The sequence below is a fragment of the Carcharhinus amblyrhynchos genome, chromosome 4, assembly GCF_965287045.1.
Source record: "Carcharhinus amblyrhynchos chromosome 4, sCarAmb.v2.hapA, whole genome shotgun sequence".
Classification (NCBI taxonomy): domain Eukaryota; kingdom Metazoa; phylum Chordata; class Chondrichthyes; order Carcharhiniformes; family Carcharhinidae; genus Carcharhinus; species Carcharhinus amblyrhynchos.
Window position 1 is genome coordinate 63803425 of NC_137327.1, and position 25365 is coordinate 63828789.

Consider the following 25365-nt stretch of genomic DNA (forward strand, 5'->3'; position numbering starts at 1 on the left):
AATAAATCACTTTTCTTCCCTTTGTTTTGCTTTCCTCTTGTATACTTCTTGCCTCCTACTCTCCACCACATTCCACTCTTTCATTCTCTCGCTCTGTCTCATCTTCATATTCCCTTTCTCACTCACTTTTTTCCATTCATGGATGTGGGCACCGTTGGCTAGGCCAGTATTTGTTTCCCATCACTAATTGCCCTTGAACTGAGTGGCTTGCTAGACCATTTCAAAGGACAATTCAGAGTCACATTGCTATGAGTCTGGTATATGGGTATGGGTAAATCAAATGGGTGAGGATGGCAGATTTCAGACATCAGTGAAGCAGATAGTTTTTTGCAACAATTGACAATGTTTTCCTGGTCACCATTACTGAGACTAGCATTATATTCCAAATTTATTTATCAAATTTAAATTCCATCAGCTGCTGTGGTGAGATTTGAACTCTTTCCCCAGAACATTAGCCTGGACCTCCAACTCACTCATGATTCAGACTTGGAAATGTATCACCATTCCTTCATTGTCACTGGGTCAAAATCCTTGAACTCCCTCCCTAACAGCTCTCTGGAGGTACAGACAATTTAGGGACTGCAGCAGTTCAAAAAGGCAGGTCTCCATCACCTTCTCAGGGGCAACAAGGATGGGTAATAAATGCTGGTATAGCCAGTGATGTCCACATCCTGTAAATGAATAAATAAAAAGTTTCCCATTGAACACAGTTTTGTTTCAGCTCCTTGATGACATACTTGGTCAAATGTAGCCTTGATGTCAAGGATAGTCACTCTCACCTAACTTCTGCCATTCAGCTCTTTTTCCCATGGTTGAACCAAGGCTATAATGAGGCCATCAGCTGAGTGACCTTGGCAGAACCCAAACTGAGTGTCAGTGAGCAGATTATTGCTAAGTAAGTGCCACTTGATAGCACTATTGATGATCCCTTTCAGCAAGAGTAGACTGATGGGGCTGTGATGGGTTAGATTTGTACTGGTTTTTGTAGACAGGAAATATCTGAGCAATTTTCCACATTGCGGGATAGAAAGATCCTTGGCAGAGGTCGAAATGGATCATCCACTTGTCACTTTGGGTTGAAGATTGTTGAGAATGCTTCAGTCTTCTCTTTTACATGGATGGATCATTGAGGATGAGGATATTTGTGGAGCCTCCTCTCCTGTTAGTTCTTTTATTGTCCACCATGAATCACGACTAGATGTAACAGGATTTAAGAGCTTAAATCTGATCCTCTAGTTGTGGCATTGCTTAGCTCTGTCTATCACTTGCTGCTATTGTTGTTTGGCACGCGAGTATTATTGTGTTGTTGCTTCACCAGGTATTTTCATGTATGAAGAAATATCTTGCTGAATGAGTACCAACAGGGAATTTCAACATGTTGTTTAAAATGACTGGAAATCAGTTGGACTGTGAAGAGAGAAACAGTGTTAGAATTTCAGGTTGATGACTTTCACCCTGATTTTCTATTTTTTTCAAATTTCAGTTTTTCATGGTTCTGTTATTCACAACTCATCCATGCTAACAGTGTTTTAGTTTTCTTTAATTATATGCAATTGGTGGACCTTAACTCATGATTCGTGGAACCTGTATAAATAGATGTAGATCGAAATAGTGATTATTGTGTCTGTGTGCACTGTGTTACCCTCTAAATAATTGTACAAGTGCATCAAGGTTGGCTCCAGTCTTACCCTTCACCGAGAGAGTGATAATCTTTCCACCCATGTGTGGAATGAATTTGGTTATGTGCACCGATGCCAAGGTAATGGGTGCATTTGCTGCCATTGCTTTTCATGCACTACTGAACCGTGCCAAGCAGTTGTGTTATTGTGAGTAACAGAGTAGGCAACAGCCAGGAACAAAGATAGTAATTCAATTATCACGGCTGTGTTCTAGATGGTTTGGTATATTTCATTGCCTTGCTTTCTCCTTATTTTTGATTGGCTATCTCTGTAACTGAATTGGTTTGGTCAGTTGACAAATTTGTCTTAAACATTTGCATAGCTGGCAGGAAACGACTCCTGATCTGCACATCTCATTTACATACAGCCCCCCAAGGGTGAAATGATGTAAAAAAGATCATTGCTGTATCTAAATGCAGCATGTGTAGAATTAGTTATGAGAAATGACGAACAAGAACTCCATCCTGTGAAGGATTAGTAAATGTTTTATTCCCAGAAACAACACAGAAACAGGCAGAGAATGTATGTGTGTGAGGTGACATCACTGCACAGTGTACTGGCCTGCGTTTGACACCACTGGATTTCTGTGTACACCAAATGGCCGCCATTTGGTGTTGGCAAGTGACAAAGCAGAAAATACATTTTTAATATATTAGTTTTAAAGTTGCTTTGATATGGTATAAGAATAATTTTACAAATTACCAGATTCATAAATTTTAAACGCTGGCATTTGAACTCATGATTTTTAGGTTTTAAGTGGAGTGCCATAACCACTGCACCACCAAACATGAGAGAGACATTTGTATTGTAGTTTGTGTTTTATTTATTTAACAGAAGAAAATTTGAATGGGTAGTAAAAGATTAAGACAAGACAAAGATGTGTTTCAATTTGACAAATCCAAGCCTTTCGAATCGATAGAAAAAGTGGAAAATTTCAAGTTTTCGAGTGTTTTCTTTATTTAAAACTGCTTTAATAGTGAGGGAAATAGCTCAGTAATTTCTTCTCATCAGCAAACATAATCAGGCAGAGGTGAAATGCCTGGGTGAACTTGGAGAATGGATGGCTATTTGTGAACTGGAGGGTGAAAGTCAGAGAGACACAGGGCCCAATTTTACTATTGCATCACGGAAACATGGTAAAGTCAGGTGTGAGACCATTAAGACAATCTGCGCCCACATCCACGCAGATTTGCCACTTTACCGAAACTTGGGATTGGCAACGATTCAATCCGCACCCAAAACGGGCGCAATGGCGATTTAAATGCATTTGCATGCATTTAAATTGAATTAATGAACTGCCCACCCAACTTTATCAGCAGTTCCCCCTTTACCATCGCGTTTGCCAATCCAGAACCACGCCATAATGGACCTGCTAAATAAAAGTCTGAATCGGCGCTCCAGCTTCTGAAGAGCACGTTCAGGCTTTCAACGGCTCCCTGACTCAAATCAATGGTGGGGGGAGGGAGCTGGGTCAGATCATTCTCTGGTTGGGGGGGAAGGGCCGATCGTTGTCTGGTGGTGAGAGGGAAGGCTGATCATTGTCTGATGGGAAGGGAGGAGGAGGCAGGTAGGCAGGTCAGATGTTCTTTGGCGGGGGGGGGCGGTGAGTGAGGCCAAACCATTCTCTTAGTTGGGGGGGGAGTGAGGCCAGATCGTTGACTGCGGTTGGGGTGGTGGGGAAGGAGGGAGGCCCGATTGCTCACTAGTGGGGATGAGGGGGGCAGATGGATCTCTGGTTAGAGCGGGGGGTGTCAGATGGTTCTCTGGTGTGGGGGCTGGGGGCATGGGGGTCTGCTGCCACTCTGTGGGCAATCAGTGGGGGGGCAGAGGTGACGATTGGTCTGGGTAGTGGGGGGTTGGATAAGGGGGACAGTGATGGGTGTGGGGGGGGGGCGGTTTTGATAAGGGGGACAGTGATATGTGTGGGCACCATCGCTTCTGCATGTTGCTCCCGGGCCGCTTTCTCTGCTTTTTGCGGCTCGGGAGCGATCTGACATGGGCGCACTTTTTCAAATTTTTTCCAATTGCGCATGTGCAGTTCAGAACTCCAATCATTTTGGCCGCACTAAGCCCCACCCACAGCACAAATGGGACTGGAGATTTTTTTTCAGGCTCAGTGTGTATAGAGGCGCCTGAAAGCAGATTTTGAAGTTGGATCTGCATTATGCCCAGATTCAGCTCTTAGAATGAAAATGGTAAAATAGGGCCCACAGTGTCTCTGTAAATTCGTGAATTTTGAAGGAAGAAACTGCATCTGGAAATTGGGGAAGAGAGTGTAGTGGTGGCGAGATGGTGAGTTTTGAGGACAGAGAATGACTCTTGAGGTCATTTTTGAGGGAGTAGTGACATTTATTTCACTTAAAGCATTTTTTGGTCAAAAATCTATCAACACACCATTCTTCAAGTAAACTGTGTCTCACAATGAAAATAAAAGTGAATTAGAGGCAGTGGGTTTGGAGGGGGATAGGAGGAGGGGGGTGGGGGGGGTGGGGGGGCGTGCGTGGTGAAATTCTCCCAGCCTGCTGCGCTGCTCCAGTAGTACAGCAGCAAGGAGACAACAGCAGGGACCTGTAGCAGGACTTGTGAGCAGCATCAACCGATTGCAAGTCTTCTCGGCTCTTTTTTGGACGTAATCTGTGTTGCATAAGAAATCAGTGTGAGGCTGGTTATAATGTTGAAATTGGTATTTAAATATCATCAGTGAGCCTGGGCCTCTCCCAGGCTTGCTAGTGCCTCTTTCCCACACCAGGAGAGGTTCCACCAGCAGAGATTAAATTGAGTCCCCATCAAGGGGGAGCCAGGAGTGATCACCCCTCTGGTGAGGACAAAGGCCATTGAAGCCCCCTCTCAGCCCCAGGGAGGTCAGGGTGTGGTTCTCTTGGGCATTGCCAAGCTGGCACCCTGGTCCTGGGCACCCTGACAACACTGCCCACCAGGTTGTGCAGCTGGTCCACCTAAAGCTTTAGGACTCCTCCCAACAGCCTCACAGTCAGTCCACTGTGGCCGTCAGCCCCTTCTGCATTCCCTGGCTCGTTGCTGCATCTCCAGCAGCTGAGGGAGAAGTGATCTCAGAGGCCCAACATGTAGCCTGGGACTAGCTGAGCCCTTGCCTCCGGCAGGCCTCCCCAAGCCAGAGACCTCGGACATTCCTTCGTCCACCCAATGTACATTATCAGGTGTGTCATGTTCACCAGAGAGTGACCCAGAAGCCTCACCACTAACTCGACCACCAATGTGAGTGTGTCAAGGATGGTAAGTTGTGAAGTGGAAGCTGACGCCAAACAGATGCCACCCTCAGAGGCCCCTTCACCCGCATCCTCCGAGGACTTGTCTGAGGTGTCAGGAGTGGGACGGGAGGGAGCCGCAGTGGGGGCTGCGATGCCAGATGGCCCAGGGGGTCGGTAATTGTTCCTGCATCACAGGACACAAGGTTAAGGGCAAGGGTGGGAGAATAATGTGGGATGCAAGAAAGTTGGTTGATGTTTCTCCATTGAACATGGAACAAAGCACAGAGAAAAAGACCAGGCCCTTCAGCCCTCCAAGCCTGCACCAACCAATGCTGCCCATCTGGATTAAAACCTCCTGCCCTTCTGGGGACCATATCCGTCTATTCCCAAACCATTCATTTACCCGTCAAGATGCCCCTTAGAAGTCACTACTGTATCTGCTTCCACAACTTCCCTCTGCAGTGAGTTCTAGGTACCCACCATCCCGCGTGTAAAAACATGCCTCATACATCTCTTTTAAACCTTGCCCCTTGCCCCTTGCACCTTAAACTTATGCTCCCTAGTAACTGACTCAAATTGAGTGGAGGTTTGACAGATAGTCACTTCTCGGCTCCAGTCTGACCACGATGTCGCTGATGGCCCCAACATCCTCCTCTCCCAACAGCTTCAGCGCCCGCTTCTCAAAGCGGGTGAGGATTCGGAGGCCAGGCTCATCACCCCTTGTCTTTTCCCTCTCCCGACAAATATGAGCATTCTTCTCCTGTGGGAAAGAAGGAGCCATGAAACATATGATAGTGTGTCTCTTGCAGAGTACCAGGAGGTGGCCCTCAGAGAGGAAGTGCTGTGATACTTCTGGGAACGGGGATGGGGATGGGTGGAGTGGGGCCGACGGGGTGGACGCGCTGTGATACTTCTAGGGGGTGTGGGTGGAGGAAGAAGGTATTTGGGGATCAGAGGCTGGAAACATGCAAGGTGCTGGGGGTGGAGGGATCTGGGGTTGACTTGGATGAAGATGCCAGATGGGGCTCAGCATTCACACTTAATGATTAGCCTTTTAGTGGCATTGCTTCCTTGTTCTGGGAGCCAGTCCATGGTCTAATCGAGGCGGCAACTGCTTCCAGGCCACTTTGCCATCACCTCCCCTTAGGTCTGCATCCCGCTGGAGGGAAGAGGGTGCTCCACCTTGCCTCGACAGCATCCAGCAACTTGCTGAGGTCGGCTTCTGCAAATCTGGGCGCTGGATTTTTTTTCCTGCACTGCCTACCTGTCTGCCCATTCTTGGGGTTTTTAGGAGCTGCAGTTTGGGAGAGCATTCCAGCATGTTAAATGCTTGTTAGCATTGAGGGGAAGGCCAGGAGCACTTGCAGGTGTGCTGATTGGGGTAGGGGAAGGATCTGTGCCTCTCTGATGATTGGGGGCAAGGGAGAGAGGGAGGTGTCAGACAGCCACCAGAGCCGGGGGAGATGGGGGCCATGTGCAAGTGGGTCTGGGGTGGGAGAGGGATCATTACCACTCTGCCTGCGATCAATGGAGGGGCAGCAGCCATGATCGGTCTAGGTGGCAGTTGCAAGTCCGCCTAGACAAAAAAATGGTAAAATACTGCCGAATATATCATTTAACGTTTTTTAGAAAATCATTCATTGTGGGATCATATCCACTCCATGAATAATGAGAGCAAGAAAAGGCTAGAATTTCAAGATTGTTAGCTTGGAACAAATGCTTGAAAGGAAGTACATCTCTAAAATTAGATGGGCAGATCCAAGCCATCAACTGATTATTTTACAGAAAGAGATGCATGTAGAAAGGCACTCTTGAGGATCGGAAAGAAGGTGTCTCATGATGCAATGCTTTGTGCAGAACACAAATTTAATTTGTTTTGAACTAATTTTTATTTAAAGAGGATGGAGGATATCTGTTAATTCTATATTTATTACTTTTTTAGTTGTATTGAAACATTAATTGAGGATTCTCTTGACATATAAATAGATGAAGATGAAATCTGTGGTTGTCTGGTTTAAGAGGTGTATGCTAGTAATATATAGCTCCGTAAATAAATGTTAAAATGTGTAAAGATTGGATCCAGTTCTACCCTTCATCAGTTGACTTTCTGGATTAGAATATTCTCAGCACATCATTACACGCCTCACTATCATTGTAGTATCTGTCCATTTGTCATTTGATCTCTCTTACCTTCCACCATAATCACAGACCTCCCCTTTCGTTCTTTTTTCTTACCCTACTCCCTATCAATTGCTGAAAATCTATCACATTTCTAACCTTTCCTAGTTCTGATGAAACGTCAACAACAACATGAAATGTAAAATCTCTTTCTCTCTCCACATGTGCATCCCAACTGGCTGAGCATTTTCAGCACTTCTTGTCTATTTTCATATTTCCAGCACCTTCAGGTATTTTAATTTTATGCTGGATTAAAACTCCCTTTGCACTGCCCAGCAAATGTCAAAGAAAGGCTGATGTGTGGAAGAATCTCAGCTGAGACATGGAAATAAATTCAAAGGAAGCAAGAGGAAGCACTGCTGATTGGTTACTAAGTGTTCCAGTCAAAATCTCTGGTGAATGGCCAGGGTAGCAGGAGTGGAAGCTATCCCATTACTGGCTCTTTAATCCTGTATGTGTAATGAATCTTATAAGGCTGATAGGGACATCTTCCTCTCTCCCCTGGTGACCCATTAACATCTCTCCCATTCCCTCCCTCTCTCACCCACTTTGTTCTGTCGATGCTGAAAATCGCACGCTCACCCTTGTTCCAATTTTCTGCTTTTTCTCTCCAGCATCTTTTCCTTGTCCGTCAGCATATGAGCGTTGGACAGAAGCAGCTGGGAGAGTTTGGCTGCTCGCTGAAGCAATATCTGAAGGATGTGTCTATACAACAAGACTGTTTCCAGTGAGTCCTAATGTTTAAGACTTACGCATGTCAAAGTGTTGCACCTTTCTCTAACAACAGATGGGAGATGTGAGACAAACTGAGTGGAAGTCTGTGCACAGCTTGATCTTGTGTGAGAGGAGGTGTAAGATAAACTGAGTGGACACTAAGATGTCTGTAAACAGTTTGATCTTGTGTGAGAGGAGCTGCTGTTCAATCGAGGTGAACCAGTTGCCTTATTAGAGGCACCAAATATTGCAGAGACAATCCTTCGCCTGAGGTCTCATTTGCTAATTTATTGTACTTAAGTTATGCTCAATAATTATTGTACATCAGTTCATGTACATACATTGTACAGATTACAATAACTCCTTACATGCTTTCTAACACTATCTATCAACTCCTGCTGGAAGCTTTGCTGGTGTGGGCCTTGTCCTGATGTTCTCCAAAGCTTCAAAAGCCATTAACGCTCCCTCCCCTGACTCAGTCATGCATTAGGAGAGATATGAGTTAAGATATGAAAAGACAGGTTTCAGAGAGATACACAAATCATTGGATCAGATTTTCTAGCAGGCTGTCTCCCCCTCTCTCAGATCTGAGTGCTTCACCATTCAATTAACTAATGGCTGATCATTTACCACAACATCACTTCTCCTGTGCTCTCGCTATCTCCATATTGCTTGATAGAGGGTAGACGACGGTCTAAACCCAGCTCACATCCTCGCTACATCAACCTTGTTGAGCCCTGTTAGAGCTTTGTAATTTTCAATGAGATCACTTCTCATTCATCAAAGCTCTAGAGAATACAGACCCTGTTTCCTCAGTCTGTCTTCATTAACAATTCCACCATCCCAGGAATGTGTCTTGTGAACCTCAACTGCACTCCCTCCATTACAAGTAAATCCTTCTTTAGATGAGGAGGCCAAAATGGGATACGATACTTCAGGTGTGGTCTCACCAAGGCTGTATACAAGTATAGCAAGACTTCTTTATTCCTGTACTCAAATCCCATCACCTTTTTCTTTCCTGATTATTCCCAGTACTGACTGTCCCCATCCAAATCATTCCTAATAAAAAAAATTCTCCTCACCCACTGTTTGAAATACTGCCTGTTGCCATTTCTTCCAATTTCTTGTACTGATTATTGCCAATACTAACAATTGCCATTGCTAATACTAACCATTACCAACTCTAAACATTGCCAGAACTAACCACTATCAATACTAACCATTACTGATGCTATACATTGCTAATAATAACGATTGCCAAAACTAACCATTGCCAATACTAAACATTGCTAATACTAGCCAGTGCCAGTACTAACCATTGCCAACACTATTACCAATACTAACCATTACCAATGCTAAATGTGGCTAATATTTATCATTATCAATACTAGCTGTTATGAATACTAATCATTGCTAATACTAACCTATGCCAATACCGACCGTTGCTAATTCTGACCATTGCTAATATTAACCAATGCTAATAGTAGCCATTACCAATACTAGCTATTGCCAATACTAACCATTGTCAGTCCTAATCATTGCCAATACTAAAAATTAGTAATACTAGCAATTGCCAACACTGACCATTGCTAATGCTATCAAATTGCCAGTACCAACCATTGCCAGTAGCAACCATTGCTAGTACCAACCATTGCCAGTACCAACCATTGCCAATTCCAACCATTGCCAAAATGAACCATTGCTAACACTAACAATTGCCAATATTGACCATTGCCAATACTAACCATTGGCAATACTATTACTAATGCTAACCATTGCTGATATGAACCATTACCAATGCTGATCATTGCTAATACTAACCCATGCCAATACTAACCATTGACAATATTAAACATTGCCAATACTAACCATTATCAATTCTAACTAATACTAATTATTCACGTTGCTGCGTGTCTGTTCAGAAGGTGTTTGATGTGTGAGGTAGGTTTTGACAATATTCTCTCTTATCTTTTTCCTCCTCAGTGTTACAGCTGTGAGGTTACCAGATGGATTGACCTTCGTTGTGTATGAGTTTTGGGAGAGTGAGGAGCACTGGAAAAAGTAAGTGACATGTCATTAGCATTCTGGCAATTTCTTCTCCTGACCTCTGAATTCTTAATGGATTGAAGACATCCAGATACTCTGCATCTGCATTCCTGTTTTATGTTGGTTGAAAGAGGAAGTTTTTTTGGAACTTGTGTATCTCAGCGTAAACGTACACAGAGCATTCTGCACACATCTGATGATTCCCAGCAACTACACTTTCATGGAGCAGAGACAGGTGTTCCTGTGATTCCTCAATCACTCACAATGTCCCACATCACACTGCCGTTCAAGTTCTCTACTGCTGCTAAGTACCTCACAGTGCTCTCTATAGAATAATAACCACAACGTTAGCACAGACTGTACAGAAAGAGTACCTATCAGAGTTAACTGAGTATTAACTAAGATCAGCAGACTCGTACTGTACTCTGCACTGACCATTCCCAAGATAGACTGTTCCTTGAGACTAATCCCTGTGTAGACAAATTCCAACAATGACCATTGCCTCTACCTGACTACTCTCAGTGTTGTTGATTCCCAGTGTTCAATATTCTCAGTGCTATTCATTCCCAATGCTGGTGCAATCCAATGTTGTTCATTTCCAGTGCCGTACATTTCCAGTACCTGACCACTTCCAGTACCTGACCATTTCTAGTGCTGAACATTGCCAGTGTGTTCAATGCCAGTGTGTCCATTGCTGGTGTGTCCATTCCCAGTGCTGATCATTCCCACTGCTGACCATTTCCAGTGCTGATCATTCCCAGCACTGCCTATTCCAGTTTCTGTGTAGCTTATTTCTCAATCCACTTTGTGAGAGCTCTTTGCCAATTTGCTGCTTCTATCAAGCTGCTTTTGTTCTCATGTTCAGTTCTCTCTTCCCTCCAGCCATCTTCAAAGTACAAGATCTAAAGCTTTTCAACATGTTAAGGTGGACACACTGACCCAGCCTGAGACTGTTTCCACATTGTTTATACCAGGTAAGGGAAGACTCCATTCTTGGCCTGAGCAGAAATGTAGTTTACGAGTGGTTAGGAGTATGAGAGGTAGATGAGGTTAGACTGACTGGGTTATTATAGTTTATGGAGATTGAGAGTGGGGTCGCTGATGAGAAAGAACAGCTGCAGACTTGGTAGACTGACATTTGAATCACAGAACTGTTACGTTGCAGAAGGGGCCCATTCCGCCCAGCGTGGTTCTCCAAACAAACATCATGCCTTAATGCTATCCCCCTACCTTTCTCCCAAACCCCTGTACATCAGATAATCATCTAACACCTTCTTGAATGCCTCGATTGAACCTGCCTCCACCACACTTCCAGGGAATGCATTCCAGACCCGGACCACTTGCTGTGTGAATAAATATTTTTTAACGTCACATTTGCTTCATTTGTAAATCTGTGCTCTCTCATTCTCAATTCTTTTACAAGTGGCAACAGTTTCTACCTATCTACCCTGTCCAGCCCGCTCATTATTTTGAATATCTCTATGATGATGTGATTGCACTGGAGAGGATGCAGACGACATTCACCACGATGCTGCCTGGGATGGAACTTTAAGTCATGAAGTTGGATAGGCTTGGATTGTTTTCATTGGAGCAGAGAAGACTGAGTGACGACTCTGATCAAAGTGTACAAAACTATGAGGGGTATGGTCAGAGCGGAACAGCTGTTCCCCTTAGTTGAAGGGTCAATCATAAGAACATAAAAACATAAGAAATAGGAGCAGGAGTAGGCCATCTAGCTCTTCGAGCCTGCCCCGCCATTCAATAAGATCATGGCTGATCTGAAGTGGCTCAGTTCCACTTTCCCGCTTTCTCCCCATAACCCTTAATCCCCTTGCCTATCAAAAAACTATCTACCTGCATCTTAAATATATTTAGCGAGGCAGCCTCCACCACTTCAACAGGCAGAGAATTCCAGAGATTCACCACCCTTTGAGTGAAGAATTTCCTCCTCAACTCCATTCTAAACCGCCCCCCCCTTTATCTTGAGGCTGTGCCCTCTAGTCCTACTGCCCTTTCTGAGCGGGAAGAGCCTCTCCACCTCTATCCTATCCATCCCATTCATCATCTTATACGTCTCAATGAGATCTCCCCTCATCCTTCTAAACTCTAACAAGTACAAGCCTAGTTTATTCAGCCTCTCCTTATAGCTCAACCCCCTCAACTCCGGTATCAGCCTAGTAAACCTCCTCTGCACTCCCTCCAAGGCCAAAATATCCTTGAGTAAGTGCGGCGACCAAAACTGCACACAGTACTCCAGTTGCGGCCTGTACAGTTGCAGCAAGACCTCCCTACTTTTATATTCAATCCCCCTCGCTATGAAGGCCAGCATCCCATTCGCCTTCCTGACCACCTGCTGCACCTGCAGGCTGGGTTTTTGCGACTCATGCACAAGGACCCCGAGGTCCCTCTGCACCGTAGCATGCTGCAGTTTTTCGCCCTGTAAGTAGTAGTCCTTCCTACCATTATTCCTACCAAAGTGGACAACTTCACACTTGCCAACATTAAATTCCATTTGCCAGTTCCTGGCCCATTCGCCCATCCTATCTAGGTCTCTCTGCAGACTTTCCACACCCTCCGCACAATTTGCCGTTCCACCAATCTTGGTGTCATCAGCAAATTTCGACACCATACACTCGGTTCCCTCCTCCAGATCATCTATATAAATAGTAAATAGCTGAGGCCTCAGCACCGACCCCTGGGGCACTCCACTAGTCACCAACCGCCAATCCGAATAGCACCCATTGACCCCCACTCTCTGCCTCCTATTTGACAGCCAATCCCCTATCCACGCTAACACCCTACCCCCAACTCCATGCCCCCTAACCTTCTGTAACAATGATGGGACATAGGTTCAAAGTGAGGGGCAGGAGGTTTAAGGGAGGATGTGAAGAAAAACGTTTTTACCCAGAGGATGGTAATGGTGAGGAATACACTGTCTGGGAGGGTGGTGGAGGTGAGTTGCCACAGATCCTTTAAAAAATATCTGAAACAACACTTGGCACATCATAACATTCAAGGGTATCATAACATTCAAGATTACGCGTGAGATACAAAGAACAACACAGCACGGGAAATAGGCCCTTCGGCCCAGTGAGCCCGTGCCGCCATTTTAACATTATGAGTTCCCTCTCCACCCATGACCCTTTGTCTATGCGACTGTTATCTGTGGTTATCTGTGTGTCGATGCGGACCTGATGGGCCAAAGGCCCCTTCTGCATTGTACAATTCTATGATTCTATCATTGAAGTTTCTCATCCTGGAAACAATTTTTTGAAACCTCTTCTGTACTCTCTCCAGCGTGTTCACATCCTTCCTATAGTGTGGTGCCCAGAATTGTACACAATGCTCGAGCTGAGGTTTAACTGGTGTTTTATACAAACAGCATAAATGAAATATAGACTGTTATAGGTAAAAGACACTACTGAACTGTTAGTGAATCAAAATACAGTGAGCTGAGATTGTTAGTAGGTCAAAATACAGTGAGTTTTATTTCCAAAGCTTTTGGGAGAAACCTGGTCCTAACAGTGGTTTACCAGGCTTCTCATTGAACACAAATACAAATGGGTATTTATACATCATGATTCCCAGTATCAATCACGACACAAACTCCCGATTCCGGTTAGGACTACAGGTCTTCCTACTTTGGTCACGACGCAAACTCCCGATTCAACCAGGAATCCCAGTCCATCAGGCAGCTACAGTCACGATATAATCTTTGGTCCGATCACGACCCACAACGCTTCCAGTGGCGTCGGCATCTCCTTCCTTGAAGTTACTTGGGCGGTCGCGGCAGTCCCAGCAGGACTTTTTCTGTTAAAAACCCGGCCTCACAATATACCTGCTGCAGCTGTTTAACGATGTTCAGTTGGCACAAACAGGTAAGATTTGCAATATCTGAAAAATAACATTCACATTTGACTATCTGTCTTTATGGAAATGAAAGTTAAAGAATGAAAGACATGAACAAGTAAGGAAAACATGAATAAATCATTTATATTAATACCAGAAGCAGTATAAGCTTAAGGAGATCAGCCATGAGGAAGGGTTATGTTTGTGATATACGCTAGGTACAAAAGGCATTAAATTCATTAATCCTTTCCCTACTTCAGTTCCCCCTTTTGGTCAGGGCCAGGCCCAAGCCTGGCCCATGACCAGTTCAGAGCTAAATGTTCCCAGCATTTGGGCCTACCTGTAGTTAACAAAAACAAAGGACAACTTGAGGTTCTTTATGCCCACAAAATCAATAGTCACCCAACCAACCAACAGTAAGGAAAATGTTAAAGTTCAAGTCCAATACAAGACCTTGACTTAACTTTGCGCGACTGGCAAGTACCCAAGCAGACATTGGCCTTTATCTGTGTGCTGGTCTTGGTAGTCATCTGCGTAGTCTGGTCCTTTGGTCTGGCCTGGCACTCTGGCTGTGGTCTCCCTTCCTTCCATCTCAGGTGTGGTGGTTCTACTCGTGTTGGTCGTCGCTGGCGATGGTCAACAGTGTAGCTTGTTCGCGGGGTCAGAGAGAGAGATTCCTGGTTGGGTTTCATGCCCCTTTTGGCCATTGCCAATCAATCCATCAGGACTTGATCCCTTGTCAGGGTTGCAGCTTGTTTGTCTCTGACTTTACACTGCAGCCTGTCATTTTAGTTCTTGCCCAATTGTCCCAGAGTGCTTACAAATCACCATTTTAGATGGCCCGTTTGACCACAGTCCTTTCTTTGACTCTGAACATGAAGCGTGATGGACCATGTCCATCAGGAATTCCCCAGTCACCCAACAGTCAAGCAAGGTCCAGGCATTGGCATGCACAGTGATAATACATTCCTATAACATATTGACATTCCAGAAGCTACCGGCAATAACACTCTACAAATACAAATAATCACATATTCTAAACACCATTTTAGGTTCAGATTGATAGAACATAGAACATAGAATATTACAGCACAGTACAGGCCCTTCGGCCCTCGATGTTGTGCCGACCAGTGAAACCAATCTAATGACCCTCTAACCTAAACTATTCCAATGTTATCCATATGCCTATCCACTGACCATTTGAATGCCCTTAAAGTTGGCGAGTCCACTACTGCTGCAGGCAGGGCTTTCCACACCTTTACTACCCTCTGAGTAAAGAACCTACCTCTGACATCCGACCTATAATTACCACCCCTTAATTTAAAGCTATGTCCCCTCGTGTTACCCATCACCATCCAAGGAAAAAGGCTCTCACTATCCACCCTATCTAACCTTCTGATCATCTTGTATGCCTCAATTAGGTCACCTCGTAACCTTCTTCTTTCTAACGAAAACAACCTCAAGTCCCTCAGCCTTTCCTCATAAGACCTTCCCACCATACCAGGCAACATCCTGGTAAACCTCCTCTGCACCCTTTCCAATGCCTTTTCAATGATGCACAGGACAATAATAAATCATTGATACAGAAGCAAAGGGAAATAACATTTAAATTTGGATTTTGGAGGGTCATGCGTCAAAAGGTGCTGAAGAGGTAGGTTTAATTCTCCAAAGTATTTGTTCTTTAAAAATGATCCAGATTTGCATAATAAACACCTTTTGTCACAGTTACCATTTTAGATTTGAACTTCCACAGTCACAGCTCCAAATCTATCACCTTCTGGCATACACATACTATGTTCGTCTATGGCCCAATTAACACAATGTGACCAAAGTACAAATTAACAGTAATTCAAATGATTTTCTACCAGTTTAACAAATTATAGAGGAAACTCCTCCATCATTCTGTCCACTTTACCAATTTATTTATGAAGCGCATGATTTGCACAAATGGTTTATTTGTTCCCCTTTAAGCATTTTAACTCTTGTAACCCCAAATAACTAAGTGCTAGGAAAAATCATCTGTGCAAAGTCATTGACACTCTCCAGAGCCCTTAGCTTTTCAGAAAAATTAACTCCCAACTTATTAGCATATACATATATTGAACCAAACAAACTTTACATGTGAACATGAGGATTACCACAGATGACATTTATTCAGCATGGAAAAGTCACAAAACAAACAGATATTACTTCGTAAAATTATTTCACATTCAGATGGTTACATCAAAAACTGAGAATATATTTCAGTGCATCCCTCTATGAAATACAAAACCTATACAGACTCTTTTTCCATTACCCTTTATTTGTCAAAATTAAACTTATTTACCCCTTTAGAATTCAGGCAACTTCCCATTTATAAGTTGGTTATTTCTTGTGCTCAATTTATTCTATCAATTAAATGTCAGAAACTGTAACGCTTAAGCGTAACCAATCACTTTAATTCATGAGTTAACAATGAGAAAATCTGAGCCAAACTCTTCCAGTCTTAATTATCACTAGGTTGTGATAAACAATCTTGGAGTCTTGAAGCTACTAGACTTGTTATTCACAAGTCATCTATTTAAAACAAAACACAAAAAACACTTTCGCCTTGGAGCCAAATGAATTAATTTAGTCTCAAGTGACTTCTTCAAGACAAAGGAAAGAGCACATGGTTCCTTCCAAGGTTTAAATCCTTTCTTAACAAAATTTGAACCCAGGATGATTCAAAATTCAAATCGGTTATTTAAAACTTCGATTTATGTACTTTGGTTTTGAAATTTCAATTTACTTTCCAATTTTTATTTAAACTCTGTATCAAACCCACTGTTGTGAAATCACAATTCGGGGAAGAATATTAAAACGTTTAAGCCAACAACAAAAACACCCACACAACCACTTCATTAAACGCATACAGACACACATGGGAGCTTCCAACATACATCCTGCATTATCTTTTACTCAAATCCAACATTCTAAACTGGGATGAAAATAAAGCATTGAAAGAAAATAAAATAGATGAAGACAGTCATCTTCATACTTCTTTCTTCCAAACTGTAATTAAACTTAAAAACAGAAGTAAATTCAAGAAATCTTATTCTTAAATTCTAACAATTTTAAGACTTCCTCAACCCCTTTGAAGTTAAACCAAAGTGTAACGCGTTGTATTTATTGCCCACAATAAATACTCCACAAGAACATACAAGCTTTAACAACTCCTGCTCTCAATCTAATGCAGCAACAACCACCTGCATTTGACAAGCAACCAGACCACACAAACACACTGAAATACAAAAACTACTCAAATTATTAGCTCAATCTTAGATTTTCTCCAATCAATTTTCCATCTTGCCAATTAATTTATAATATTTCCCTAGTAAGTTGAGAGAACATAGTTCTTTTCTCTCAAAATTCTGTAACAAATACTGCACACTCCCTCCTTCATTGTTACAATAGATATGGAAATCTTTACTGGCGTCTGGTAACCCAAGTCCTGGGGCCAACATTAATCCGACCTTTAAGTTACTATATGCTTCTTCCTGTTCTGATCCCCACTCCACAGCTTCCAAAGCAGGTTTCCCCCTTTTAACAGCCTTTGGATTGGCTCAACTAATTGGCATATTCAGGTATGAAGTTGTGGCTGTAATTAAACAATCCCAAAACCTTACTCACTCCTTGGACAGTTACTAGTCTTGACATTTGTTACATCACCATTTTCCTGTCTACGGACATAACTTTGGTCCCTTTGGATATTAAATGTCCCAAATACAAACCTGTAGATTTCCTATTTGGGCCTTTTTTGGGATTGCCTTTAGTCCTCGATCTTCTGATAGCTTCAGGACCAAATATAGTGCCGTCTGATGTTCCACTTTAGTTTCAGAGGCTATCAAGATGTCATCTACGTACTGTAAAATTGTGCTCCCCCCCCACCACCCCCCGGGAGCTCCATTTGTTCCAGTATCTTATTCATTACTCAATGAAATATGGCGGGGCTGTTATGGAATCCCTAAGGGAGCTAGTCCATGTATACTGCTTATCACTGACTGTGAAAGCAAATTTACCCTGTGAACTAAAATCCAAAGGGATGGACCAAAACCTATTGGCAATGTCTAATTCCATAAAAATCTCATGGGATGGTGAAAATCCATTTAGGATGCTGGAGGGGCTGGCCACAATGGAATGTCGTTTAGGAGTTACTTTATTTAAAGCCGTATAATCAATTGTTAATCGTAACTCTGGACACCGGCCAAGTTGGTGAGTTAGAGGTACTAGTGGTCTCCCACAGGATCCCTTTTCCCACCAATCCCTTCACAATTTAAATGTTCTGGCTTCCCACAATTATGACAAGTGCCCTTCGGCTTGATCCCATTAGTTAAGGCTCTGTGCTCCTGCTTTATTCTTCCACTAATTCATCATAGTTCTGTGTACTAAGAACTTCCAATTTGAGGCTTTTTTTAGTGAGCTGTCAAAAAGGCTCTATCTGTTCAGGTGGTTTCAGGCATTTCCAAACATTCTTGGTATACTCTAAAGAGTTGCTCCCCAAATTCGGAGGCTCCTTGACCTCTAAGTGTACCTGGTGTCCAACCCAAATGGTGTCCAGTTCTGCCCAAAATTTGCTATTGTTACTCCAGGGCTGGAGCCTTCCGAGGGACGCCAAGACTTGTTGTCTTTCCCCTGGGGTAAAGAGTTTGTATCGGGCAGTGGGATTCTGTAACGTCCCGGCCTGAGTTATGGGAACGAGATTGCAGAGTCTTCCTCATTGGGATCAAAGTCTCCTACGGGGGCCATGGGTTTTGTTGGGCAAAGATCCCCAATCAGGGTCCTCTAAAATTTGGTTTCTCTTTTCTCGTTCTCTATTGCATGATTCCAACATTTTGATTTTTGCTTTATCATCAGCCCATTCCTCACCTGAGACTGAGACTTGTTCAATTAATCCAGCCAGTTGGTGAACTAAGACAACTCCAATTTTCTTAATTTTGTCTTTTCTATTACCAGCCATTTCTGTTGGTCTAACAGGTGAGAAGAGTCCCACCCCTCTTTTCTCATCCGTTTAATGAGTCTATCCGTCTCAGTCATATATTCCTTCATCAGGGATCCCGGGGGCCCTCACTGTCCTTGAGATCCTACTATAATACAGATAAATTTTGTACTCACCACCTGGAGTCTTCTATTCTCCCTTCTCGCTCTCCCCTCCTAGGTCGCTGTTATCAGAGTCTGGTGATACCTGCCAGGGATGATCAGTGCCCTCCACCGCTTACACTCGTAAGCTTACCCTATTAAGCTTACACCATTAAGCTGGCTTTCCTTTTTACTCTGGCAATCTCTCAGATGGTCTCCTTCTTACTCACATCTGAACATTACACTCCAGGCATCTTGCTCCAATCTCCACACCTACTTCAAAATCACAACAGTTCAGACCTCTGTCACACTCTTACAGTTTGTTATCACAGACTCCAGGCTCTCTTCACAGATGATCACCCACTGTAGTTTGACTCACCCTGTATGTAATGAGGCAGGTAGAATTAGGGACCTTGTGGTGAAGGATCCTCTTGGGAAGAGTGATCATTGTATGGTGGAGTTTCTGATGCAGATGGAGGAGGAGAAAGTGGGTTCCCGGACCTGTGTCCTTTGTTTGAACAGAGGGGAGTACTATAGGATGAGAGGGGAAATAGCGAATGTTGATTGGGGGAGCGCATTGGAAGGTAGGTCTGCTGAGTAACAGTGGAGGATCTTTAAGGAGATCTTTCTTGGTGCTCAGCAGAAATTTATTCCGATGGTTAAAAAGGATCGTAGGAGGAGAGATAATCAGCCGTGGATAACGAAGGAGGTAAAGGAAAGTGTTAAATTAAAAGCGGATGCGTTTAGAGTAGCTAAGAGTAGTGGGCGAGAAGAGGATTGGGAGAGGTTTAAATATCAACAAAGAATGACAAAGAAGTTGATAAAGAAGGGTAGGATAAACTATGAAGCTGGGCTAGCGCTTAATATAAAAAAGGATGGTAAGAGTTTTTATAAATATATAAAAAGGAAGAGGCTGGCTCGGGTGAACGTTGGACACTTAGAGGATGAGAGGGGGGACTTAGTGGTAGGAGATGGGGAAATGGCTGAGGCCTTGAATAACTTTTTTGTTTCGGTCTTCACGGAGGAGGACGTGAATAATTTGCCGGGTGTTAGCGATGGAAAGATGGTAGGAGTGGAGGGCCTGAATGACATTATTGTTACTAGAGAGGCAGTGCTCGAAAGACTGGAGGGACTGATTGTGGACAAGTCCCCAGGACCGGATGGAATGCATCCAAGGGTTCTGAAAGAAATGGCGGAGGTGATAGTGGATGCCTTGATGATTATTTTCCAAACGTCGCTGGATTCCGGGGAACTGCCGGAAGATTGGAAAACGGCTAATGCTACGCCTTTGTTTAAGAAGGGTGGCAGGCAAAAGGCAGGGAATTATAGGCCGGTTAGTTTAACGTCTGTTGTAGGTAAAATGTTAGAATCTGTGATCAAGGAGAAAATAGCGAGGCATCTTGAGGACAATTGTTTGATAGAGCAGACGCAGCATGGTTTCTTTAAGGGGAAGTCGTGTCTGACAAATTTATTGGAATTCTATGAGGATGTGTCTAGGGAGGTGGATAGAGGAGAGCCAGTGGGTGTGGTGTTTCTTGATTTTCAGAAGGCGTTTGATAAGGTGCCTCACAAGAGGTTATTACAGAAGGTCGGGGGCATGGAGTTGGGGGTAGGGTGTTAGCGTGGATAGGGGATTGGCTGTCAAATAGGAGGCAGAGAGTGGGGGTCAATGGGTGCTATTCGGATTGGTGGTTGGTGACTAGTGGAGTGCCCCAGGGATCGGTGCTGGGGCCTCAGCTATTTACCATTTATATAGATGGTCTGGAGGAGGGAACCGAGTGTATGGTGTCGAAATTTGCTGATGACACCAAGATTGGTGGAACAGCAAATTGTGCGGAGGGTGTGGAAAGTCTGCAGAGGGATCTAGATAGGCTGGGCAAATGGGCAAGGAACTGGCAAATGGAATTTAATGTTGGCAAGTGTGAAGTTGTCCACTTTGGTAGGAATAATGGTAGGAAGGACTACTACTTACAGGGCGAAAAACTGCAGCGTGCTACGGTGCAGAGGAACCTCGGGGTCCTTGTGCATGAGTCGCAAAAACTCAGCCTGCAGGTGCAGCAGGTGGTCAGGAAGGCAAATGGGATGCTGGCCTTCATAGCGAGGGGGATTGAATATAAAAGTAGGGAGGTCTTGCTGCAACTGTACAGGGCACTGGTGAGACCGCAGCTGGAGTACTGTGTGCAGTTTTGGTCGCCGCATTTACACAAGGATATTTTGGCCTTGGAGGGAGTGCAGAGGAGGTTCTCTAGGCTGATACCAGAGTTGAGGGGGTTGAGCTATGAGGAGAGGCTGAATAAACTAGGCTTGTACTCGTTAGAGTTTAGAAGGATGAGGGGAGATCTCATTGAGACGTACAAGATGATGAATGGGATGGATAGGATAGAGGTGGAGAGGCTCTTCACGCTCAGAAAGGACAGTAGGACTAGGGGGCACAGCCTCAAGATAAAAGGGGGGCAGTTTAGAATGGAGTTGAGGAGGAACTTCTTCACTCAAAGGGTGGTGAATCTCTGGAATTCTCTGCCCGTTGAAGTGGTGGAGGCTGCCTCGCTAAATATTTTTAAGACGAAGGTTGATTGGTTTTTGATAGGCAAGAGGATTAAGGGTTATGGGGAGAGGGCGGGAAGGTGGAACTGAGACACGACAGATCAGCCACGATCTTATTGAATGGCGGGGCAGGCTCGAAGGGCTAGATGGCCTACTGCTGCTCCTATTTCTTATGTTCTTATTAAGTTCAGTATTCTATTCCAGTGCCCCAGTTGTGGCCATTCAACCAAACCCGCAAACAGAATCCCAGATTTTGGCACCAAATTGTTGCAGGTAAAAGACACCTCTGAGACTGTTAGTGAGTCAAAATACAGTGAGTGTTATTTCAAAAGCTTTTGGGCGAAACTTGGCCCTAACAGTGGTTTACCGGGCTTCTCATTGAACACAAATACAAGTGGGTATTTATACATCAAGAGTCCCAGTATCAATTATGACGCAAACTCCCGATTCCGGTTAGGACTGCAGGTCTTCCTACTTTGATCACAACGCAAGCTCCCGATTCAACCAGGAATCCCAGTCCATCTGGCAGCTACAGTCACGATATAATCTTTAGTCTGATCACGACCCACAAAGCCTCCAGTGGCTTTGGCATCTCCTTCCTTGAAGTTACTCGGGCAGTTGCGGCTGTCCCAGCAGGACTCTTACTGTTAAAAAGCCGTTTTCGCAATCTATCAGCTGCAGCTGTTTAACAATGTTCAGTTAGCACAACAAGTGAGGTTTGCTATGTCTACAAAATAACATTCACATTTGACTATCTGTCTTTGTGAAAATGAAAGTTAAAGAATGAAAAACATGAACAAGTAAGGAAAATGTGACTAAATAAATGTGACTATTGATACTAGGAGCAGTATAAGCTTAAGGAGATCAGCCAAGAGGAAGGGATATGTTGTGATATATGCCAGGTACAAAATGCATTAAATTCATTAACTCTTTCCCAACTTCATGGACAATGAGCTTTGGCAAGCAAGCTCTGGAATTAGGCAGACACACTCCACTTGCTGGAGATATCAGTGTGCACTATGTGGATATCCTGGCTGATCTTCTCCTAGTAAAAAGTCTGACAACACCGGACTTTTTACTGTGTTTACGCCAGTCCAACGCCGGCATACCCACATCATGATCTTCTCCTATTACATAGATCAGGGCCACTGATAGCACCTTTCCCAACGTCACAGAAGTTGTCAAACTTACATAGACAATGGACAGACTCAGGAACATTCCTGATCTGTGTCACTAGTCTTTGTTCAGTAGTGAAAAGTTTATTTATTAGTGTCACTTATAAGTAGGCTTATGAAGTTACTGTGAAAATTCCCTAGTCGCCCCACTCTGGCACCTGTTCGGGTACACTGCAAGAGAATTTGGCATGACCAAAGCAGCTAACCAGCATGTCTTTATTAATGAAGCTTAATGAATGATGTTATTAATGAAACATTAAGTCAGATTTGGGTAGAGGGATGGTATTTCTGATCTGGAGTCCTGTTTGAGGAGAACAACCAGTTTGACTGACATCCTCTGTTTCTTCCTGAAGCTGCCTGGTGTACTTTGGATGGGAAATAACTTGGAGGCTATTGGGAGAGATAGACATCAGGAGCTGCGGAATTTGATTGGACAAGCAGTACCCTCTCCCTCACAGAAAGCCAGTATCACAAGCAGCAAACCCTTTGCATATTTTGTAATCAGTTATTTCCAAGAATATTTGTTGACTATTTTAAGCACGTTAATTATTAAGGAGAGCTGGAGTAGTAGAGCTGCAAGAAACTGATAAACCTGAACCAAAGAAGGGATGGGAATGCCTGATAGATCGTGGTTGAATTCTATTTTAGTTAACAAAGAGATGGGTCAGTAACACCCACTTGGCCCCAAGCCTGAGCTAAAGCTGACCCTCCACCAACACTCCTCTCACTCTTACTCACCTTAATCAAGTTAGGATCTAAAGATAATCTGGTTCCAGCATAGCTGGGACCTGATTTTACCTTGTGTGAGTGACGGGTTAGAGATACCCAGTATTCATCCTCCACTGCTATTCCTTCATTTCCTTGGAAAGGAATATTTCTCCCCCACTCCCCACTGCTTCTAATCTCACCCCACTCCATCTAACTTCACTCCCTCGAATACTGGTATCAGCAGTTGGGTAAATATTCAGATACACAGAAAGAGGTCAATGGTGGAGTTTGGTTGTTTGGAATCGGTTTGGCCACTTTCCATATTCAGGAGGTCAGATTCTAATGAAGTGGAATCACATAACTGCAGTTCCTTTGTCATTGTTAGAAAACTGCACATTTCTATCTACAGACTTGACTATTCAATATCAGCTACTGAAGCTCTTTCTACAGTTCCCTCCTTTACCGTGTCTTTATTTGTTCCATATTTACTATTTATGTCTCTCTCTTTTGTGTCTCTCCTTTTTTATCTCTCTCACCCATCACTTCCTTATTTAGATCCAATTTCCAATCATCTCCTCCCTGTACCTCTTCCCAGTACCTCTCTGTCCTATATCTTTCCCTCCATACCTTTTCCACCATATTCCCCCATTTCTCATGCCCATCTATCCCTACTATTGTTCTCCTCCATCACTCCCCCTTATCTCTCCTCCCATATCACTTGCCCTGTTTCTCCCTTGCCTTAGCTCCCACTTCTGTTCTTCTGTCCCTTTACATGGACCCTATATTTTAATTCAACGTCTCTCTCCATATCTTTTCCCCCATATCACTCCCTTCCACATCTCCGTGTCTGTATGTCTGCCCCTATATCTCTCCCTGTATGACTCCCCCATACCTGCCCCTGCATCGCTTTCCCTTATCTCACTCCCCCATGTCTCTCACCCTATATTTTTCCCCTGTATCTGACAACAATCTTACTCCTATATTGATCTCCCTATATCTTTCCCCCATATCTCTCCCCCGTATCTCACACAATTGCTCTTCCTTATATTTCTTCCTATGTACCTCTCCCCTATATCTCTCCTTCTTGTATTCCTGTCTCGTGTATCACTCCCTCCTTTCCCCCCCACCTGTATCTCTTCCTCTCAGTATCTCCTTCCCGAATCTCACTCCCCTGTATCTTCCCCTTCATATCAATCTCCCATATCTTTCCTCACTGTATCTCTTCCCCTGAACTGCTTCCCCCATTTTCCTTCCCTGTTTCTCCTTATTGATCTCTCTCCTCCCCCTATCACTCCCCTGTTTCCCTCTCCCATATCCCTCTAAAAATCTTTCTCCCCGTACCTCTCTTCCTCGTATTTCTCTCCCATAACTCTTTGCTCATTTCTCTCCCCCATAACACTCTCCCCATATCTCTCCTATATCTCTCTCTCCTCGTATTTCTCAACTATTTCTCTCTCTCCCTATCTGCCTCTCTCCCACATATCACTCGCGCCGCACCTTTCTGTCTTTCCTGCATCAGTTTCCTTTTATCTCTCTTCCCACTATTTTCCTCCCCCATTTATCTCCATCATATCTCTCTCCCTATTTCTTCTTTTTCTCTTTTCCCCTAATTCTCCCTCCCTAACTCTCTCCCTGTATCACTCTCTCCCATACCTCTCTCCCCTGTATCTATCCCCTGTATCATTCCCCCATATCACTGTCTTGTATTTCTCTCTGTATCTCAGTATACCCATATCTTTCTCCCCCATTTCTCTCTCCTCCTGGTATCACTCGCCCTGATGTCTCTTTTCCATCTGCCTCTCCACATATCACTCTTCCCCTATAGCTCTTGCCTCATAGAATTATAGAATCCCTACAGTGCAGAGAAAGGCCACCTGGCCCATCGAGACTGCACCGACCACAATCCCACCCAGGCCCACCCCCATGTCCCTACACATGTACCCGCTAATCCCGCTAACCTACACATCTCAGGACATTCAGGGGCAATTTTAGCATGGCCAATCAACATAACCAGCACATCTTTGGACTGTGGGAAGAAACTGGAGCACCCGGAGGAAACCCACACAGACACGAGGAGAATGTGCAAACTCCACACAGACAGTGACCCAAGCCTGGAATCGAACCCAGGTCCCTGGAGCTGTGAAGCAG

General features: G+C 44.0%; 1 protein-coding gene across 1 annotated transcript in view; it reads left to right on the forward strand.

Moving 5' to 3' along the window:
- Positions 1-24565, forward strand: part of necab2 (N-terminal EF-hand calcium binding protein 2) — a 165326-nt gene extending 140761 nt beyond the window's left edge. Inside the window, exons 10-13 of the mRNA XM_080187276.1 lie at positions 7699-7811; positions 9782-9859; positions 10727-10818; positions 22863-24565. Coding sequence (XP_080043402.1) covers positions 7699-7811; positions 9782-9859; positions 10727-10818; positions 22863-22891 — 312 coding nt within the window. The 3' untranslated portion in view covers positions 22892-24565. The remainder of the gene's footprint in view (positions 1-7698; positions 7812-9781; positions 9860-10726; positions 10819-22862) is intronic.
- Positions 24566-25365: the final 800 nt, after the last annotated feature.